The sequence below is a fragment of the Colletotrichum spaethianum genome (assembly GCF_022836535.1).
Source record: "Colletotrichum spaethianum MAFF 239500 DNA, contig22, whole genome shotgun sequence".
In the NCBI taxonomy this organism is placed as follows: domain Eukaryota; kingdom Fungi; phylum Ascomycota; class Sordariomycetes; order Glomerellales; family Glomerellaceae; genus Colletotrichum; species Colletotrichum spaethianum.
Genome location: NW_026054792.1, coordinates 729233 through 749623, shown reverse-complemented (window position 1 = coordinate 749623; position 20391 = coordinate 729233). Strand labels below are relative to the sequence as shown.

The following is a 20391-nucleotide window of genomic DNA, read 5'->3' as shown; positions in this document are numbered from 1 at the left end:
TGGACAGACTTTCATGAGCGAACGGAACAGTGATGGTTGGAAGGATCTTGCAGACCTTGTGCGATGAGTTTTTTCGCTTTTGGTACGGGTCGTGCGTGTGTATATATACCACGGAGTCTTGGGCGATGGGCGATATTGTATTAGGTTTGCGGACAGCACTCGTAGCGACGCGCCACCGCTTCGGATAGTAAGGACGCTATTGATAATGCATTTCTATTAGAAAGGGATAGAGGATTGCCAAGTTCAGTGCTATGTCTGATTATCTTGAAGTGCCATCCAGTCCGTCCACCTTGTCGTCATTGAGTTTGACGCTCATTGATTTCTCGAGGATCGTGGAGCCTTCCTGTAAGGAGGCGCTTTAACCAGCCTCTTTTCCACTCCACACAACGTCCCGACGTGCTAGGGCAGAAGTGACAGGATACGACCGTGATTTCCAGATCCGTTGGGCACTGTTAGCGTCAGTGAACATTCTCGCCCGCGGTATCGATGTCACTCAGCATGCAGAATTGTACTTTCAGTGGAATACGTGTAGCAAGCAAAATGATTGTTTATATACTCATGGCACCGGCGCGAGAAGCACGCCGGACGCGTGGGAAAAAAGTGGCAATATATACATGAAGATGTCTGTGTAGTGTGTGGTCGTTTCGTAAGAAGAAGATGGCGGTCAATGCTTCATCATCTCCCCTTTTATCCCGGGTCCGTCTCCAAAAACAAAAACAAAAAAAGAAAAGATGCAATCTTTATTTCTCTCCCTGTATCATTGTTTCGTCTCGGTTCATGTCGTCCACTGCGAGAAGAATGCCCGCCAGGGGGGGAGGGGGCTAGTTGACCCCTCGACGCGCCGGAAAAGCGTCTAGAGGCATTGGCTGTACCACTGGTTGACAAAGGTGCAGGTGCTGCCGGCGACGCAGGTGGTGGCGCCGCGCCAGTCCTGGCCGCCGCACTGGCCGTACTTGGGAGCAGCGGCGCCGCCGGCGGGAGCGGAGGTGGTGGGGGCGGAGGTAGTGGAGGCGCGGGTGGAGGTGCTGATGGTGGTGGCAGGGCGGCTGGTGACGGTGGTGCCAGGGGCGGGAGGGTTGACGACGCCGCCGGCGTTGAAGGTGGAGTTGACGGGGCCGAACTTGATGTTGGAGAACTTGACGTTGGAGTTGGGGGCGTTGGCCTCGATGTCGGAGGGGACGCCGGAGGTGGTGGGGCAGGTGCCGCGCTCGGCACCGGGCTTGCCGGCGCCGTCGACGGGGTAGGTGGAGTCGAGCCAGAGCATGTTGGCGTAGTGGTCGTCCCAGAGGGAGAGGACGAGGACCATGGGCTTGGAGACGGCGTCGCTCATGCGCGCGAAGCCGCCGCGGACGCCAAAGATGTCGTCGTCGCCAAAGGCCTTCTTCTGCGCCGTGCAGAAGGACGGCGTGAGCGAGTTGCCCGGGTTGCTGGCGATGACGGACTGCGAGTTGGGCACGACCTTGCCGTTCTGGACGTAGAAGCGCTTGATCTCGGAGAGGATGCCGTCGGAGCCCTTGATGAACTGCGTGACGACCGAGAGCTTCTGGGTCGTGTCGAGGGTGAAGCCCGAGCCGGGGCCGTAGAAGGTCTTGTTGCCCTGGCGGTACGAGTTGAAGTCGCAGCCGTCGGGGTCGCAGTCGCCGGCGTAGCGGTCGCTGGAGTAGGTGCCTCCGCAGGCGTCGCCCTTGCAGGAGTGGTAGGCGTTGTTGACGCACGGGTGGGGAGTGTACGCCGTGGAGATCTTGTTGGCCTCTGTTGGGATAGGGGAGTTAGCCATCCGGTTCTTTGATATTAGGAAAAACGGGTTTTGCTTTGCTTCTCACTTACCCCAGATGTCCATCTCAGCGCAGCAGGCGCCGAGGGTACCGACACCACCGTTGGAGTCGCTGCTGCTGGGGTTCCAGCCGTCGACGTTGGCCTAAAAAAGAGGGGCTAGTCAGATCTCGAGACCACAGCTCATGTATGCGTCTTTTCAACTTACAACACCGTTGATGAACTTGACGTCGCGAGGGCACTGCGAGTCGCAGTAGCCGGTACCGTACTTGGCACCCGCCTTGTTGGTGGAGAACTTGGAAAGACCACCGTCGGCATCCATGGAGACGAAGTACAGGGCACCGTTCAGACCGCAGTCAATGTTGGAGACATCGACGTCAAAGGTGAACTCGTTGCCGAGCAGGGTGAACATCTCGTAGGTCGACGCGTCCTTCATGAGGTAGACACGGCTGCCAATGTTCTTTCCGTAGGCGTGGGTGGTGACGAACTTGAGGTTGAGCTCGTTGCCGCTGGTGGTGATGCCGTAGGTGCCTGGGTAGTCGGCGCCGTCAATGCAGCACGCGGCGGCGCAGTCAGCACCCTTTCCGGTAGCGCAGTAGTCGTTGTTCCAGGTGTTGCCGGTGTAGCAGTTGGTCGAGCCCTGGACGGTGTGAGCCCATCGCCAGTTGGAGTCAAGGACGACGGAGCCGGCGACGTTGGTGCAGGAGCCGCCGGCGGCGCACTTCTGCCACTGGAGCGCCGGGTGGTTTTCGGCCTGGGAGGAGCAAGCCTGCTGGGCGCGGGCGGCGGCCGCGAAGGCCATGAGGGCGGCGAACTTGGTCTGCATCGTGAGGGATGAGAGGGGCTACTCGGCTGGTGAGAGTGAGGGTGAGGGTGAAAGGATGAGATGAGATGAGAGGGATGCGGATGAGATGAAAAGAAGCATTCCCAACGGCGAGGAATCACGAGTTTATATAGAATCATCTTACTCTAGGAAAGCCCACGATATTCGGCGTCGGTTGGCCGTCAACCCATCGTCCCTCATGAAGGTCGCCACCGCTCCCGCGTTCCACTCATCAAGCTCAGGTCCCAACGCGACCTCATGATCGGCCAGACCATGACCAAGGGAAGTGGCATCCGACGACTCACGGCACCCGGGCCGCCGCAAACGATCTGGATCTAGGGCAACACTGACTTGTCGATGCCAAGGGGTAGAAGAGAGGCAGGATCCAGGTACGCTTGGCGTCCGCATGGAGGCAGTTCAAAGTGGGTGGGGTCGGCGGCGACGGCGAGATCGTCCAGAGGCAGAGGGTGTGTATAACGTGCGGTCCAAGTGTCAGGAACCGTTTAACCATGGTCCACGATGCCTCGTCGTCGAGCCAAAGTTTTCGCCTGCTTACCGCAATGGGAAATTGGAGAAACTGCACCACTCGAACTTGGGGAAGGGGGGGCAACAGCATTCTATCCACACGCGCGGGCTCGTCTCGACCTCAGTCCCGGACGAGTCGACCGCACGATGTCACCCTCCGGCCATGCGGCTGGTCACACACACACCAAAGTCATCAAACGGAGAAACTGGCGCGACCGCTTTTCAACAAGCAGACGAGCCGGACAACAAGGTTGCCCGATGTGGCCTTGCCCCCCCTGGCTCTCCTCATTGGAGCAACTTTCTGCCCCCCTGTGCCTACCACGGAGGCCATGCGCCGAGTGCTACCGGCCTCGAATCGTCAAGGTCGCGAGTTTGGGCCCTATTGTTCTTCTTCTTCAACGAGAGGGACGCATCGTGAGATGCCCATCTCGCATAAGGGATAGGGGGGGAAAGTTCGGCGCAACCTCGTGATCATGGTCGCTTCCCGAAGATCCCGCCACGCTTGCAGCTGGTCTGGTTTGACTCGACTCGACTGAATCTACTCGCGAGTGCCCCTGGAAAGCGACCTTTAACCATGCACACCATCATCATGAGGACCAGCGGCGCAGCTCGGGAACCCTTTCCAGCACTTCTTCGACTATCGACTGTTTTATCAATCAAAGATAAGCGAGTGTGCCTTTCAGGCGCAAGTCGCTCCCCGCATTTCGCAAGGGTTCATTCCGCCCAACCTTCATCGCACATCACGGCGGGAAGAGCTGCTCCCCGCACAGCGCCACTGGGGCATCCGGCACTAACTGCCATGCCGCCCCGTCCTGGTTCCTTGCTTGGGGCAGAACGCCATGTCTTCCATCGCTCGGTACGCTAGGCCGCTTCGGCGCTGTCAGGCTTCTCAGGGGTTTTGATGCAGGCAGTCCTCCGACAACTTCGGATTTCACGATGTGGGCGAAGCTGGCATCTGGGAGTCCGAATGTCGTCAAGCTTTTGACAAGCGAAAGCGGCTCTGAATGCCAATGCGCTGGGCCAACTTGGCTTCAAAGTTAGGTTATTAATTGATCAACGCTTGCAATCAACGTCTACCAGACGGATGGGACTCAAGAAAACGGGATCACTTTGGGGAGAATCGCATAGAGCCCTTGGTCCAATCTGGCGGCGGAACTACTTCCCCATAATGCATGCCACTAAGGGCAGGGTGGCTGGACCGCCCACACACTGCTTTCGGGGCTGGTCATATTACACTCTCTGCGGTCTTGCGGGAAGCCTTTCTGTGTGCTCATCACGGTACGATGTGACTGTGCGATGACCCATCCCCGGCCTACTGTCCTTGGTTGGCGAGGGAGCACCCACAGTCGTACATCGACGTTTCCACATCACAACGTGCCAAGGCCACTTCCAATTTACCCGTGATAACCCAAAAACTAGGCTCTCTGGGCAAACGAGGGTCAATAAGCTTGAGCTCAGCCTCCGGTCATGGCAGGGTCCAGAGCGACGCTGAACATGGATGTGATCGGCAAAAAGCTTCGACGACAACAACCTCGGCCGAAAGAGCGTAATCTCCTAGCAGATCTGTATCTCTGGTTGGGTCCTACCACATGCCCGAGGAATGTGAAGGGGACTTGCTCAGTGGCGAGCCGACCTGAGGCTGGACTTCCGCCTCTGGAGCTTGGGTTTCCGAAGAACCTCAAGCGAGCAAGATCTGAGGGATCATCCACACTGAGCAGCAGGATGCTGCGAGAAGTGAGCAACGAATACCGAGCTTGCCGCTCTCCAAATGCGCACGACCGAATCGAGGCGATCCTGTGAGCCTCAATAACCATCTTCACGTTGTTCCCAGGTGAACCGGATGACGGTGTGTTCAAGACCCCACTTGTGCCACTTGCGGTTGACAGTTCCGGAAGTCAAAAGCCTCAAGGTAGATCAAGACAGCTCGCAGGGTTCTGTGGAGGGGTGTGACCAATACACGCTCATCAATGCGGAGAAGCTCCCACAAGCTTAATCGACAGCCCCGGAGAGCGAGCCGACTAGTGGTCGGCAACGAGGGAACGAAAGCCGTGACAATCTGACGAGGCGCTGCCGCGCCCATACAATATATCGTGAGGTTGCATGCGTCTGTTGAAATGCCCTGGATTTCGGGTCCGCGTTCCTGGACTCGCGTTTTCCGTTCCTCAGGTAGGCACACACAACGGGCTGACAATCGCTAGTCGATGCGGCTGCTGCACACGTACCATCATGTTGCGGTCACCGAAACATGAAACCTCGCCTTTGTCCGGCAGCAACCGGCCGCGACGCGGACCAACGACTAGACGAGAGCCTCGGAAAGGAGCGGGATACGACAGAGTGTACCTGTGGGCGATGAGATAGTGTGGGCAGTAATATCGTCGCGCTTCCTCGGAGTGGAGGATGACGGAATGGAGGCATCCAGCACCCGAAGGGACGACGCGTCGTGTGGCAGAGAGAGATGGGAGTCCTTATCGCGAGACGAGCGAATTGGTCCAAATCGTTGGGCGGACTTCGAACCGCCGCGCCTGCCGGCGCGAAGATGACAGTACCCTAAGACGATTATGTGCTCTCTTCCAGCGGCAAAAGCGAGCTGGATATCGAACGCCTCGGGCGCAGCTCAAAGTGCGGATCGTAGCTCGATGGGTCGATGAATTGGCCTCGGCCATCGTCGTCAGCTAGGACGTTGTCGACTGAAAACCGCCGATAGCCAGGATCGTCGTACACTCCTCGCCGTAACCCGTGTCATCCCTTCTGCATCCGGTGGCCTCCTCGGTATTCCCTTGCCCCGTTGTACCCTAAAGAGAATATGTGCGGACACGGTAGGAAGAGCGAGAAGTGCTAGTCCGACATGGCTGACTGACCGTCAGCCCCCAGATGCTGGAAGCCTGCGGCTTCTGACGCGCCACGGGCGGATATGCGAGAGTCACTTGACTCTACGCATGTTTCCGCCCTGGCCTTTCGGCATAGGCGCAGAAGCGAACGCCCAACGCCCCACCGCCCGTCCTAAATCTTTGATGCGTGGGAGAAGCGACAGCAGCAGCCTCACAGGTTACGGCGACGGTACAGTGCCGCCCGGAAACCCCAATGAGCCATTCTCATTTTCGCCCAATAGTCCGGTCGAATCGGTTAGCGATGGGTCGAGAGCAGAGGCAGCGGGGGCCTCCTCGTCGAGAGATTTAACCGGTGACGTTCCCACAATGGAAAGGCGTACGTGTGGGAAAACACGGAGGTTCGACGTCGAGGCTCCGTGGTTTTCTCGTCCCGATTCGGCGTGCCTTGCCACGACGTAGTACTGTCAGCTGCGGTAGGGCTTCAACAGGCTGCCGTGTTTGGTCTGCTGGGTCTTTGGGTTCGGAAATGAGAAGGATTGAGTTCTTCGATAGATGCGGTCCGTAAGATGAGCCAGAGTCACATGTCGCGTAGTGAGATGATGAAGGAAGCTCGTGAGGCACTGGGCAGCAGGATGTGGTCTGGCATGAGGTGATCGCACAGTGTCTATAGCTCGTTTGGACGGAGCGGTAGACACGGTACCTGGGCGCAAGCAATATCATCATTAGGTAAGGAATAAGTAGGCTAAGGTTTTGGGCTCTATGTATGCTATGTTTGTTCAGTGTCATCCTCAAGGCTTCGTTTGCCTTATCAGAAAGGCCAACAGCAACGACTCATTGACACAGTTGAAGATAACAGGTGACAGCTAGGGACATGTATGCGATGAAAGAAGGGGAGAGAAGTTATCCTCGGCATGCACAAATCACTTCAAGATACTCGCCCTAGAATACCTGTCATTGTGAACAATGGCCTCCTACACGTAGTCTACAATGTCGCCTCGTCGTGTGGGGCAGACCCTCGACCCTAATTACCCCGAAAGCAACTGGAATATCGCGCAAACCTGCTCTCAGCCGGACTCCTGTGACTGCCCCTTCGGCCCAAGGCCTGATTATCCCCAAGTAAACGCCTGCCAGACCCGCCATCTGCGCACCATGTACACACAAAGAACTTGGCTCCAAGCTCACAGTTCTCCCGGGCCCATATGATGCATGGGGGGGCCACAAGGTGCTCCCTTCTCCTCAGCAGTCGACCTGCGCGAAAAATGTGAGCGCCAGACTGTTTTGTTCTCACGCCGTTCGAATTACAGTAAGGTGCATATTCTTCGTTTGACGAGGTAGTTTGCCGTCGCGCTCGTAGATCAACCCGCAATTCTGGCATAGCGACTGCGTAGCGTTTAGTACATGCATCATCTCGCTGAGAAAAGGTTCGGAACTTACCCTTGGTCCCGCGGGGCCGGGTCTCACCGCCCACACACTCGATCCCCAGAGGGCACAGTGCCAGCATCTCCAGGACAGGCGCTCTTGGTCCGTCAGTCCGCTTCCCGCGCCGTACCCGGAGCCCATATCCGGCGTTCCGCGTCCGCCAGGGGTTCCAGACCGGCCCAGAGGACTCAGACTGCGGAACCGACGCTTCTTCTTAGATCGCTCGCCTCTGCCCATGCGTTCCTCTTCCGGAGCCTCGACGACGTTGCCGAACCCAGAGAACGGCACGCCACCGACCAAACCAGTAGTTGAGCTGAATCGAGCGGTTTCGCGGCGCAGGCGGCGAATCTGTCGCTCCCTGTCTCCTTCACGCTTCTCCATCTCCTCCTTGCTCAAGATTTCAACCTTGGGCTCCCAGGGGTCGGCAAGGTTTTCTGGGTCGTAACGCCATCCGGCATCAGCTCCGGCAGTGGCTTCGTTAGGGAACTCGCGGGCTCCGTTCCAGCCCATCACGAGGCCACCGGCTTCGCAGGCTTCCTTCTTTAGACGCAGAACCGCTTCGTAAATGGCGTGCGTGACAGCAGGAACCCATTCGCCAGTAAGTCCAAGGTCCTGGCATGTCTGGCTTGCAAAGGCCTCTGGCATTCCTGGTGGGTGCAACAGGGACCACTCAAACTTGTCCGTGTACAAAGTGGACTGGAGGTTGATGTTGAGGGTGACAATGCATCGGTAAGCGTCGTCGTGATCGTACTCATCGGCGTCCACGGGCACAGGGCTTGCATTCGCAGTGACGTCTGGCGCCGAGGTGGGATCTCTTATCCTAGACGGCGTCCCAAAACCGCCGTTTTGCATGGGGGTATCGGAGCGGCTGATCGCTCTAGTGGCGGGAGTGGGAGACTCGTCCTGGTTAAGCACCGAACTGGCTTTGGTCGCGTCATTGTTGCCGGTGTTCTGTGACTGTGACTGCGCATGGAACAACGGGTGCAGAGCGACACCGGCATATTCCTCGAGCTGTGTACGGATCTGTTTGGCAATTTCGAGCATTGTGTTGTGGCGGTTTGGCAGGTCCAGATCCTGAACATATGTTTGCGCAAACTGCTCGGTAGTGATGACCGTCTCGTGCAAATTCCAGAGGAAGGTGTCACGGAGTCGGTAGGGCGGCGTCAGTTCTTGCGGACGGTACTGAGGCAGAGTCGTGTCAACAGTATGGGGCGCCGAGGGAAACGGGACTTGGGGCACAAAGGCCGGGATGTCGAGCTCGATTCGGATGGGAATCAGGGTCAGAGGCAAGTCGGCCTGTGCCGAGTTCTGTTGGTCGCTCCGAACCTGGCGTCCCTTACCGAACCAGTCTCGCCAGATGCCCTGAACTTCGACAGGCTCGTTCGTGTCCTTTCCGGCCTTGTCTGACAAGTCCTGGATGTTCGCGAGCTCTTCCCTCCTCACGCTTCGCAGGCCGGTTGGGCGACGGCGGCTGTTGTCGTCATCTTCGTCGATGTCGTCGTAGCCATCCTCGGCGTAGTTGATGATGGTCGTTCCACGTTTCGTTACTCGAGAGATTGGGCCAGTGGGCGCGCTGACCAAGACTGGTGTGAGGAGAGAGTTATTGTAGCTTCGAACGCGCGGCGCATATGTGGACAGGAAGGCCTGTGGCTTCGGTCGGGTGTCCATGGTGGGATGTTATGAGACCCAATGGGTCATCGCAGGTTGTCGCAACACAAGGGTGTAGAGAGGGACACGTCGAGGGAGACGGGATTGCACTGGTCAGCGGCGGCTGCGCATGCGCAAGCGCGAATTGGCGCTTCGTGTAGTGCTGGCGACTGATGTCGGGTGTGCGTCAAGCTGTGTCGCCGGATGCTGGGTTACGCGCAGATGAAATGACCTCAGTGGTGAGCGCGGAAAGGGAGCGATGCACCGATTGTAAGATGTGGATCGCGTTGGAAATGCATTGGAGGAGCAGCAGGGCGCGTCAGAAAAATCCAGTCGGCATTTCCCGACACCCTTGCGCCAGGTCCAGCTCCAGAACAAGACTAGCGCAAAGTCTTGCCCCACTTTCTATAAATTCACCGAGAGTTTGCACAGAGGTCACCGTCGACGATATGGTCACGGGATGGGTGCCATCGTTCGGTGAGAATGAGATAATCGGTCTGGCTCGATTGCATATTATGTTTGGCACAATTATAATGTTTTCTCTGTATAATATTCAACCAACGCTTTCTCCCTGGTTCCCCATCTTTTTAGAAGGTCTTCTTTGGTGTACTAAAAGTGGTTTGAGGTGGCGTTCGACTGATGATATCCTTCCGCTGTGGTTTCTAATGCACATTGGCAACATTAACGGGTTCTATCTCCGTAGCCTCGAGAAAAATCGCCACACTAGTTTGGTTTCCCCAAAGGTCTCTGACAAGGCAAGTATTGAGACCATTGTGTTTTTTTGTAAAAAAAGAATTAAAAAAAAATAGAAAATAAAAGACTTAAAAAGTCTTGATTTGTAAGACAATCGTAAACATTGTAACATGAGACTATGGTAAATCCAGTACTGGTATTGTGATCTAAAGACCCAGTTTTAGGAAGATTTGAGGCGTTAACAAGAGACATAATGATACACGTACGAGAGGAGGAAAAAAAAGAAGTACAACACATGTTAGGACCAGAAAGGGGCGGATGTGAAAGATTTGCACTGCATTGTCCGAATCTTTAGACTAATAGGGGTTGGCAGAACTTGCTGGTGTGAACCTATTCTTACAACCCTGCCTTTATCTCCCAACTATCCCGTGCGAACATGCCAGACAAAGGTGTAGAAACTGAATGAAGAAGTCGAACAAGTGACTCAAATGAGAGGCCACTCTTTGTGGAACGACCTGCTCGAAGACAGGGGATCTAACCGCTATGCCGCGGATTGCAACCCAGTGCGATTTTCGGTGACGGCAACAGTGGTCTCACCCTTGATACCTTTGATAAGAATCTGGCGGTCACAAAAAGGATGTAAGTTGGACTGAGAGCCCAATTTAAGTTCGAGCGGGCGAAGGGCCGGAACCGAAGGCCTGTTGAGTAGAGACTTTGGTAATCCTGGTGCTACACAAGAATAAGAGCCTGCAAGAGGCAAGAAGAAGAAGTGATTAAGAAAACAACATACTCATTAATATCCTTGAAGACACGGCAAACGGTGAAGACGCGTAGAGGGTCCTTGGCACCCTTGTCATCGATGCCATTGGCAGCGGCACAACCAATTTGAGTGGCCTTGATGGAAATGAGCTGGTCTGGGAGGTAAAGTCAGTAAAGAGGATATCATAATCAACAGGATGGAACTTGCCGTGCCTGTGGAGCGTGTGGTAGTGGATGGATGTCGTGGCCGCATCATCGGAGTCCAGCCAGAGCTTGGCGGCCTCAGAGAGAGGGCTACGAAGTACGGTATTATCAGCATCAAGTGCGTGGAAGAAAGCAAGAGCATCACCAGCGCCTTTGCGCCAAGAGTAAGGAGCGGGCTCGAGGCGGCCGACAGCGGCGATCATCTCGGCCCAGCCGGTGGCGTCGTTCTGGAGGTTGGTGTCCCAGACAAGAGCAGGAACGCCAGCAATGACACGGGCGTCGTTGATGGTCTTCAGAGACTGCGCCTGGTCGCTGGTGAGGGTAGCCGCGTGGACGTCCATGGTGATGAAACCAGCAGCGGCAGCGGTCATGATGACCTTTGCAAGCATCTTGATGGGCGTTATTGCTGAGGTAGCGTGTAGTGTGGACCGTGAGTGCACTGCAAAGAGCAGAACTGGACGTTTTGTTGAATGAAGTGTCTTTGGAAGGTTGCGTATCGGAAGAACGGTCTTCGTTGTGGGTGAATCAAGAAGAAGAGGGGGAAGTTGACGAGAGGAAAAGGGGGTTTGTATTGAGGTTACACAGAGTGAAGAGATCAGCTGGTCGGTCTGTGGGGCGAGCGGCAGAGATTAGGAAGGAACAAACCTGCCTCTTAATTACCTGCATGCCCATTGTCAAGTTAGGAGGGAAGGAACAGATCTAGGATACAAAAAGGCAGTTAGACGTGCAGGGCTTAGCGCTAACATCTGCAGGACCGTTGACACTTTGGATTAGGTTCAACGTAGTATCGCTTATCGGAGGACATATCTCCCTGCCATCCTTTGATTGATGAGGAAGCTGCGGTCTCGTACCTTACTCAAAGGGCAGGCACAGCCTTCACAAGGTGAACGAGCTGGTAGGGCACATTAAAGACAAACACCAGACTATTTCAACGCCCCCAGGTCGTAAATGACATGGATCAGCCAACCCCAGCCTCAAAGTCAGAAAAAAAACGTATCTCATCAATCAGTCGTATCCCAGACCTCGAGATTTTCTGTGTGGGAAAGAGGTGGAAGGCTCGTTACAGACGGGCGGTAGCACACCAAGCTCTGGCCGCATTGCATTGGCGAGGAGCGATTGATTCCGCATTGTCCTCGTCAGTGATCTCAGTTGGGAGAACGAGCTTGAAGAGTGTCATCAACATGGTTCTCATTACATCTGCTTATACATCTCTATGTCTCTCGCGAAGAAAAAGTTGAAAATCAAACATGCGGCGTATAACATCATTATTTCCCCAAGAAAAGTATCCCAAAACTCCAACAAGCGCTTAAGAAGACCATTCCAGGTCGATTCGCAAGCAGGCCCCCCCTGTAAACGTTGGATATGTATACACGTATGGACATTTACACGGCAACCGCGTTCCGCTGCCTGATGCTCTGCGACCTGAGGAAGGAGATCTGGCCCCTCCGGACCGTTGTCTCGCCTCTGGGCGAGCGTATCTCGTCCTTGTCCTGCGACATGCTCGGCGACAGGTCGAGCATGCTGTACGGATCGTTCACCGGCGCCGGCCGCTCGTCCCTTCTTACCGACAAGTAGAAGAAGTCCCACCAGAACGAGTGCTCCAGCTCGCGCGGCTTGCCGTCGGCGGTCCAGTACCGCTCCTCGGACAGCTCCCTCGACAGGTGCCGGCGGAAGTACCGGTCCTGGCTGACCCACCACGCGCGCCAGGCGACGAGGATGGCGACGGTCAGGGGGATCACCGTCGCCCAGTAGACCCAGAAGAGGTGGCTCAGCACGGGAATCGGGTCTTTGGGGTTCGTCGAGGAGCCGGGGTCTGAGTTTGAGGCGGCACCGGCGCTATCGTCCGCGGCGTCCTCGCCCGAGGCCTGCCAGTCGAACATGGACATGCCGAAGAGGGTGCCGAGGAACTCGCCGGGCAGGAAGATGGCGGTGATGACGGCGAGGGCTTTCATGGAGGAGGAGTCACGGGAGGAGGCGACGGCCATGCGGGCGTTGAGAACGTTGTCTTCTTGGGCCATCTTACTGTAGATCTATGGCATGTCAGTGGAATGTGACGTTTAGGGGGTACGGCTGTGTGGCTTACGATATCGATTTGGGCGCGGCATCGAGCCTCGGACATGCGACGGTCGGTTTCCAGGCCCATGCACATCCTCTGCAGACCTTCGAGGTACTGCCGGATCTCGTGCCAGTGGTTTCCGAGGGGGTCGGCGAGCGGATCGGGGGCGGGAGGGAGCGATCGTCGGCGTGTGCTCGCAGACGAGCGCGAGGGCGGTCCAGTATGGGGGTCGTCTGGCAGGTTTTGCTGCTCCTGCCGATCACGCTGGTCGGCGTCTGTGTCCCTGACATGAAAGTCATCCAGACGAAACTTGAGCTCGCCGGTCGACATGCGCTCCGCCAGCTCATCGCCAGCCTGCAGCATCAGCTTCACAACCCTCTCCATCCATCGGACGGTATCCAGCAGCTTGATCGACTCCTTGAGCACATCGTGGGCGCGCTTCATGAGGTTCGCCATGCTCATCGGCCCGGCAACCTGCGGCACCTTTTCATTCTGGGCGCCAAACGTCAGGCGGCGCATGAGCTTGGACCGGCGCTCGCGCTCCATCTCGAATGCCTCGAAGCCGGCGATGCTGCTGACCTCCCACTCGAGGGCCTTGACGTGGTTGATGTTCTCCATGACGGCCTCCTCGGTGCGCATGAACTGGACCTGGAGCAGGACGACGGGGGTGATGAAGGGGTGGGCCCAGTGGGCGCGGCAGGCCTCGAGGCGCTGGTCGTACTCGTCGAGGTTCTCGAGGCTGTGCTGACGGGGGTGGTAGGACTGCCGGACAAGCACGGAGGAGGTGCGGTTGCGGACGTCGTAGGTCATTGACATGAAGTCGTAGGGTGTCCTCGGGTTCTTGGAGAAGGAGAGGATGAGGCCTGGTGGCGTTAGTGAGGGCGCGGGTGAGGTCAGTGATCGAAAAACCCACTCAGCTTGGAGCGGTCGAGGGACCAGAAGCGAGACTCGTTGGTGACGCGACGGGAGTACTGAAGCGTAGCCGGATGCAGGTCCATGGCGTCCAAGTCTTCAGGGATCATGGTGATGCCGTCTTCCCGGCGGTCAAAGGACTTGTTGCGGCGGAAGCAGATACTGCAGCTGTCAGCTTTGAAGTTGGAGCGAGAAGCGGGTGTGCACTCACACTCGTCGAACTCGTCCATCCAGCACCAGTTCCGGATGTCGTGCTGGTTCCTGTGTGAAGACTCCCTTTCACAGCTGTCAGTCTCGATTGTTAAAGGGCCAATTGGTGAGATGTTGCTCACATTGTGGTCCATCGAGTACCCCTGGCGAAAGGCGAGATCGAGCGTATGGTAACCGGGCACCTCGTCCTTGTGCTGGAGCTGGAAACTGATGTCCTGGTCCCCCTCGAGCTCCGTCTTCATGCCCGAGGGAATGCCATTGTCCTTCTTGAAGACGACATACTCGTCGTACTCGACCTTGGAGGCGGACTTGCCATCAGCCAGCAGGATGTCGTCGCGCAGGGCTAGCGTGTCGAAGCGGAATAGGTCGGACGAGTCAAGTCCCTGGAAGCGGGCCATCAGGGCGTTTTGCGTGGGTTGTCGCTGGTGGCTCGCGGGTTGCAGCTCAACATGACCGACTCGAGGTGGAGAGGCGTCGGCGAGGATGAGAGTGAGAGTGAAGGTAAGAGTGAGATGGACGTCAAGTCATCCTGGGCACAAGCTCTGTCCTTCAGCTCCGGGACAAGGCCAGTTTTTAATTGCCAGTTCTTCTTTTTTTTGCTCGTTAAGGTTGCCGGTCTTGGCTGTCGGCGGTGGTTGGTTCCGCTCGCATTCGCCGTTCCAGCGGTGTCCAGGGAGAGCCTGGCCCCCCGAAAACGTGATTTTGGTGGGCCTCGCTGGGTGTCGCTTGCGGGGGTCGTCGACTAGGTGTTCGCCGTTGATGGCTGAAGCGCCAGGCTACAGCACCCGTCGGAGCGATCCTTCAACAGCCGCCAGTGACATTTCCAGTGTTCTGCACCCCCCGCCAAGGTGGTCCCGATGCTCAGCCACTCTGATGTCCAGGACGGCCTCATTATGGATCTTGGCGGGCGCCTGGCGGGGCTCGTTTCCGGGGTCACGCGCTGTGCCGCAAAGGAAGGAACCTAAATACATAGGTACTATGGATTGTACACCTCGAGAAAGAGCGTTTCGGCTGACGACGGGTAAGTAAAGGCGGAAGGAAGGAAGAAAGGAGGAACCTGGTAGAAACCGCATCGAAACGCACAAGGGCAGTACGTCATTTGCACTCCCCAGCCGAATTTGGGACATTCTTTATCTCGGTTTAACTTAACGCAAAAGCTTCCTACCTACATAGTATGTTAGCCGGGTAAGTTTAGAAACCTTGCCAGATCATGGGTGCATGGAAGGATACATCCCAGCACTCCCACTGAGATTTGTGACGCTCAGTGGTCAGAATTGACTCAGACTTCACTAGGATCACGGAGAATTGCTGCTTGAGCTTCAAATGGTTCTTGGCCAATAAGCTTCCTACAGGCATGGGACGCCTGCCGGTTAAAGTTCAAAGGCCGGGCCCGGGCCCAACCACCAACATACATATGACCCCAGTCACCGCCGAACCTCCTCACCACCGGCTCCGGCTTCCGTCCTCTTGTCCCCCGTCCTCTCCACGTCTGCCTCCCCTACCCCTTGTCCGTCCTCGGGCGACACGGGGACCGCCTTCTTGGGGACGTCGTCCCTGCGCAGCTTGTACCCGCCGCTCCAGCCAATCCACCTCGTCTCCCTTGGGCCTTTGAGCATCGTGATGATCAAGGATAGCCCGATGAAGCCGACTAAAGAAAAGGGTCAGCACTCGAACGAGACGCGATAGTGGCGATGGGATGACTTACTGGAGGCACCTCCGCTATACTTCCACCCGCCCTGTGCGTACAACCTGTTACCCACCGCCGTGCCCGTCAGCTGCCCGCAAAACACACACACCATGTACGCCGTATTGACGCGGTTTCTCGCTTTTGGGTTGATGGTGTAGATGGACGTCCTGTTGGCAGTCTGTGCTGTCTGTATGCCCATGTCCATACAGATTGCCTGGATCACGGGCCCCGCCACGGTGAACTCGCCCGTGAACGCTCCGACGACGCATCCGATAAGGACCACAATCTGTCCCAGTACAGACGACAGGAACGGCACGTATCGGTCCATGATGAGTCGCCCGTACACCGGCCCGCCACATATGGCGGCGATGCCAATGAGCGAGAACAGCCCGATCGTGATGGACGGGTACTCGAACGGCGGCGACGCCAGCAGGAACGTCAGCGTCGTCCAAAACGACGTGAAGATGCAGCTGATGAAGAAGCCAATCAAACACGCGTGCACGAGGACCGGCTCCGTGAACAGCATCGTCACGATCGTCCACAGCGCGCGGAAGTAGTTCAACCCGTCCGGGTTTTTCGACGGGTAGTCTGGCAGGAAGAAGAAGAGCAGCACGAGGATGACGTACTGCGCCCCGAACGCGAGCCAGTAGATGTTGCGCCAGGACGTGTAGTTCGCCACGATACCCGACAGCAGACGCGCGATGAGCATACCGAGCATCAGGCCCGAAGTCGTGATTGAGAGCGAGCTCGCTTTCCTATGCGCCGGGGCCATGTCGGCGACGAGCGGAAGCATGAGCTGCGGCGTGACGGTCGTGGCGCCGACGATGAAGGAGAGGGCTAGGAATGCCGTGAAGGAATTCGTGACGCAGAGCCCGAGCCACTGGAAACTGTCAGCCGATTGCAATCTCGACTTGCCTCTGTGGAATCACTCACCAACATGGCGGTCACCCAGATGAGGCCTAGGATGAACGGCCGACGCCGCACCATGTCGCCCAGCGGGCAGATAAACAGTAACCCCGCTGCATACCCTGCCTGCATCAGCGTCGCCACGGATGAAGCCCTCTCGAAGCTGACGTCGAACGTCTCGGCGATCCTGTTCAGCACCGGCTGGTTGTAGTAGAGGTTGGCTACGGTAAACGTCGCTGCCTACTTGTCGCTCAGCATTTTTGCGCAATTAGTTCATCTGATCGCAGGGGCCAAGCCTACCACCGCAAACATAAAGTTGAGCGCGAGAGTAAATCGCGGAGGGTTCTCCGGGTCGTATCGAAGCTTCCTCGGCGTCCACGTGAGCGTCCTCACAACCAAATCGAAAGCCCCACCACGACCCTTGCCCTGATGCGATCCGTAGTCCGAGTTCGATGGTGACGGTGTCGGTGATCTCGTCTCGTCGCCCGCCGGTATCCCTTCCCTCTTTTCTTCGCCGAAGCCATCCTTGACAGAGTTCAAGGCTGAGACCTGGGGGCTGAAGACTCCTTTTGTCATTTCCGCCTTCTCTGCCGCCCCCACGCCACCGGGCCCGGCCGTTGCAGCCGCTCCCGCAGGCGCTGCGCCCGTGTCCTTGTCGCCGACGTCGTCCGCGTCTGTTTCACCTCTGCCGCCATCGATAGATTCTCGCTTCCCCAACATTGCTCTTTACTCCCCCTTTTGCTCAGAACTTTGAGATGCAACAAATCCCGCTCCGCCGCGCAGTGAATGGTGTGTCCGGGCAGGTTAGCCGGAACCAGCAGCCTGAACTCCTTTTTCTGTTCCGTAGAGATTTAATTCCCGCTCTTAGCGTCTGCGCGGAAGTCCGTCGAGGCTAGTTGGTTAGAGGCAGTGATGAAGTCATCACAGTGAGATGGCCAGTTGGTTGTGTGTTTGGTCCCAAAAGTCTTGGCAACCATGCATGTAACTCCCGTCTTTGAACAAAATCAAATGTGTTGTAACTTCAAACCCCACGAAAGCAGCCATGTCAGAGGAAGAAATTCGCTTAACCACGACGATCTTCTATGACGCGCGACTCATGAGGGGGGGCCCCAATCGTTGGCTGCGCGTCTCACGGCCATGGACCGAGAAAACGATTCCCGAGGGTAATAGCTACGGAGATAAGCTCACCTGCGATGGCGCGAGACCAGGGTGCTGAAGTCTTGGGGCGCGGGTCTTGTCCTATCATCGCCTAGCGAAACAATCGTCGGCCGGCACCGACTCGGCGTGGGGGCATGTGAGGTACGGTGTTGGTCCACATGCTCCGATATCCGGCTACTGAGGTGGAGGAGTCGGCCGCGGTAGACAGCAATGCGGTGGGCGTTTGGGTTACTAAGTAGATCATTCAATAGGCTATCGAATGCAACAGGCACAATGTCTTTGTTCTGTACGTCTATGCAACTACGTCTCTCGCCTCTGTTCTCGCAACTGTCTTACCTGCTGCCCTATTCCCCGTCCATCTCCACTGCATGAGTAATGTTCTACGCGCGCATTTTGATGGAGTAATACCTGACAAACACGCATTTGGGAGACGAAGAGTACAAGGCAAAAACCACGGGTCCAACCCCCATGCACTAGCGGCAAGGTCATGACAGGAGGCCGGTCTGCAGGGCTGATGTAAGCCTGTCATAACGGCCAGGTATTGCAGAAACAGAAAGCGGGCGCAGGAAATTCCTACGCTGCCTACTCTCGCCTATTTATTAAGAAATGAGTTTCTGAGGAGCTTTCCGAACGTGTTGCAATTCCCCAGGTCTCGGTCTGCCGCGAGAGCTCGGGTGTTCAAAAAAGAATTGCGGTCCGGAAGGGTTGTGTGGCCCCACAATATCGAGTACATAAAGCATAAATTTAGCGAATGATACATCAGCAAGCACAATAGCTCAGGGGTAGAGCGCTGGGCTCATAACCCAGAGGTCCCTGGATCGAAACCAGGTTGTGCTAACGATTCTTTTCATTTTGATTTTTCTTTCCACAATCAAGTTGGTTAAATACTCATGCCATTGGTTCCATGCTTCACAGGCAATTGATTGGGTTGCTGTCTGTCGTTCCTGGGTCGTTCCTGGTCAATAACGTATTGCAGCCTTGTCGATGTATGACAAGAAATTTGTCTTGCACTTAGCATCATTCTATGGACTGTCTGCTAAAGCCATGAAAGTCAAAAGATTTCAGAGGCCCTGATACACGCGTCCGCCCCCCTTTGGCAAGTTAAGAGTACTTTCTTCCCTCCTTGTGTTTCTGCTGGTGTCGGGAACGGCGTGTTTTCCCCAAACCAATCGTGCCCCCCCCCCCCCCCCCCGTCAATATCCCTGAGTTGCAAATCACAGATGCCTGAATCAGCCGAATTCCCTCGTCGTAGTTGCCCCCATTCTCTGTTCCAAACATCACAACAGTGTTACATGCTGATGTACTTCTGGTGCTTCGCCTTTTTCTTATCATTCTTCGAGGAGGATGCACTAGGTGATGGTGTACTTGGCGTGCTTGACTTCGGGGGTCCCAGAAGAACCAAAGAGGATGGCATTCTCTTCTTCGCTTCTTGCTCCACCTTGAGAATAAATTCGCTGGGAAGAGTTGCAGTAGCGTCGAGACATTCATAGCTCTTCTCCAGATAAACCCCCTTAAATTCTTGCCAAAGCTTTGCCTCAGTCGAAGATGAGTCTTGGTTTGGTCTGGGAAAGTAGGGATCGTTCTCCCAGAAAGCTTTGACGGCGTTGTCAACTCCGAGTGGAGTCGGAGCCATGCGTTGGCACTGATTGAAATCCAATAGCCAAACGCTTACTGTACGTCGGAGAAAGTTCAGGTTGGCAGATCCAACTTGGGTTCTGTTCCAAGTTGTAATCATGCGTCCTTCCAGATCAATAGAGTCAAGCTCATCTGCGCTGATGCGACGCTCAGGCGAGCTTCCGAGAACGAATTCGACGTCGTAAGCATCGCGTTGCGCAGTCCAGTGCATGATAGCTAGCGCTTCCGCCATCGGTCGAACAAATTGATAAGGTTCAATGCCAAGAACGTCCATCTTGTCCAGTGTGAGTTCGAAGTTACGGAGCGTGAATGAACCTTCAGTTCTCTGGTTAGGCCGGCGGATTCCGAGGTAGAGTCGCACTAGACAGCTCTTGTTCTGTGGGTCTGATGCAGCTTGTTTTTTCTCGTTTGGAGGACAGAAGACTTCCACTAGAGCTTGTCTGATGACCCTTGGAAGAGGCATGATCCGCTCCGAGAGTAAAATGGCGCTCGGGATTGACTTGAATTCTGTTTGAGTCTTGATCTCACGCCGGTGCTCGATCATCCAGGCAGAGATGTCTTGACCAAGAACAAAGTATGACGGTCTCGGAACACAGAATGAAGTATTGTTTTTGGTTGCCTCCCATATTCTGCAGTGAGCGACGAAGTCGTTCCATAGGTCAGTGTCTTTCTGGGGTCTAGCCGCCTTGATTGCCCGACCACTTCTAGGGAAGTCGTAAACGATCGCGCAGAAACCCTCGCCGATGATCTCGAGAGGAAAGTCTTTCTCTGTAGCTTCTTGTTGACGAATAGCGAAAGAAGACTTGGTGCTGAGAACTGAGTTCACAGATAGATAACGCTGCAGAGTTACGGTCGGAGTATCGTTCTCCGAGACTTCGATGACTTTTGGAAAGGAAATGTACTCCTCTGCTACCGCGGCATTCTCAATCAGAGAAGGTGTCATGGATTGAGTTGACTCGTCTGTGCGATTGGCTTCTCGGCGGTTCGACATGGTGTTCTTCGGCGGTCACAAAGTGTTTGTGTGATGTTCGATGATTGATTGTTGATATGTCGGTAGTAGAAGAGGAATTGTTGACTACCACCAGCAAAAACGAGAAGAAAAGAAAAAGGAGGGAAATGGAGAAAGGTGAGAAGAGAAAGATTTCCTTTTGTCAGG

General features: G+C 55.8%; 6 protein-coding genes and 1 non-coding gene across 7 annotated transcripts; 1 reads left to right on the top strand and 6 right to left on the bottom strand.

Moving 5' to 3' along the window:
• Positions 1 to 853: 853 nt before the first annotated feature.
• On the bottom strand, positions 854 to 2599 carry ColSpa_08433 (putative exonuclease; the record flags this gene model as incomplete). The annotated part of the gene is made up of 3 exons (XM_049274645.1): positions 854 to 1752; positions 1828 to 1918; positions 1982 to 2599. 3 exons carry the CDS (start codon positions 2597 to 2599, stop codon positions 854 to 856), a joined length of 1608 nt encoding a protein of 535 aa, XP_049130602.1.
• A 4634-nt stretch (positions 2600 to 7233) lies between these two features.
• ColSpa_08432 (chromatin structure-remodeling complex subunit sfh1) lies at positions 7234 to 9036 on the bottom strand (the record flags this gene model as incomplete). Its single annotated transcript, XM_049274644.1, has 2 exons — positions 7234 to 7329; positions 7384 to 9036. The coding sequence occupies 2 exons, from the start codon at positions 9034 to 9036 to the stop codon at positions 7234 to 7236; spliced, it is 1749 nt and encodes a 582-aa protein (XP_049130601.1).
• A 1213-nt stretch (positions 9037 to 10249) lies between these two features.
• Positions 10250 to 11060, bottom strand: ColSpa_08431 (uncharacterized protein; the record flags this gene model as incomplete). The annotated part of the gene is made up of 3 exons (XM_049274643.1): positions 10250 to 10406; positions 10499 to 10617; positions 10662 to 11060. The coding sequence occupies 3 exons, from the start codon at positions 11058 to 11060 to the stop codon at positions 10250 to 10252; spliced, it is 675 nt and encodes a 224-aa protein (XP_049130600.1).
• Positions 11061 to 12053: 993 nt separating this feature from the next.
• ColSpa_08430 (uncharacterized protein) lies at positions 12054 to 14247 on the bottom strand (the record flags this gene model as incomplete). Its single annotated transcript, XM_049274642.1, has 3 exons — positions 12054 to 12701; positions 12755 to 13590; positions 13641 to 14247. 3 exons carry the CDS (start codon positions 14245 to 14247, stop codon positions 12054 to 12056), a joined length of 2091 nt encoding a protein of 696 aa, XP_049130599.1.
• A 1026-nt stretch (positions 14248 to 15273) lies between these two features.
• Positions 15274 to 17162, bottom strand: ColSpa_08429 (putative urea active transporter 1; the record flags this gene model as incomplete). Its single annotated transcript, XM_049274641.1, has 4 exons — positions 15274 to 15497; positions 15555 to 16416; positions 16470 to 16682; positions 16743 to 17162. 4 exons carry the CDS (start codon positions 17160 to 17162, stop codon positions 15274 to 15276), a joined length of 1719 nt encoding a protein of 572 aa, XP_049130598.1.
• A 1203-nt stretch (positions 17163 to 18365) lies between these two features.
• ColSpa_tRNA_224 lies at positions 18366 to 18437 on the top strand. The gene has a single exon. It is a non-coding gene; the product is annotated as a tRNA-Met (tRNA).
• A 451-nt stretch (positions 18438 to 18888) lies between these two features.
• Positions 18889 to 20226, bottom strand: ColSpa_08428 (uncharacterized protein; the record flags this gene model as incomplete). The annotated part of the gene is made up of 1 exon (XM_049274640.1): positions 18889 to 20226. The coding sequence occupies one exon, from the start codon at positions 20224 to 20226 to the stop codon at positions 18889 to 18891; it is 1338 nt and encodes a 445-aa protein (XP_049130597.1).
• Positions 20227 to 20391: the final 165 nt, after the last annotated feature.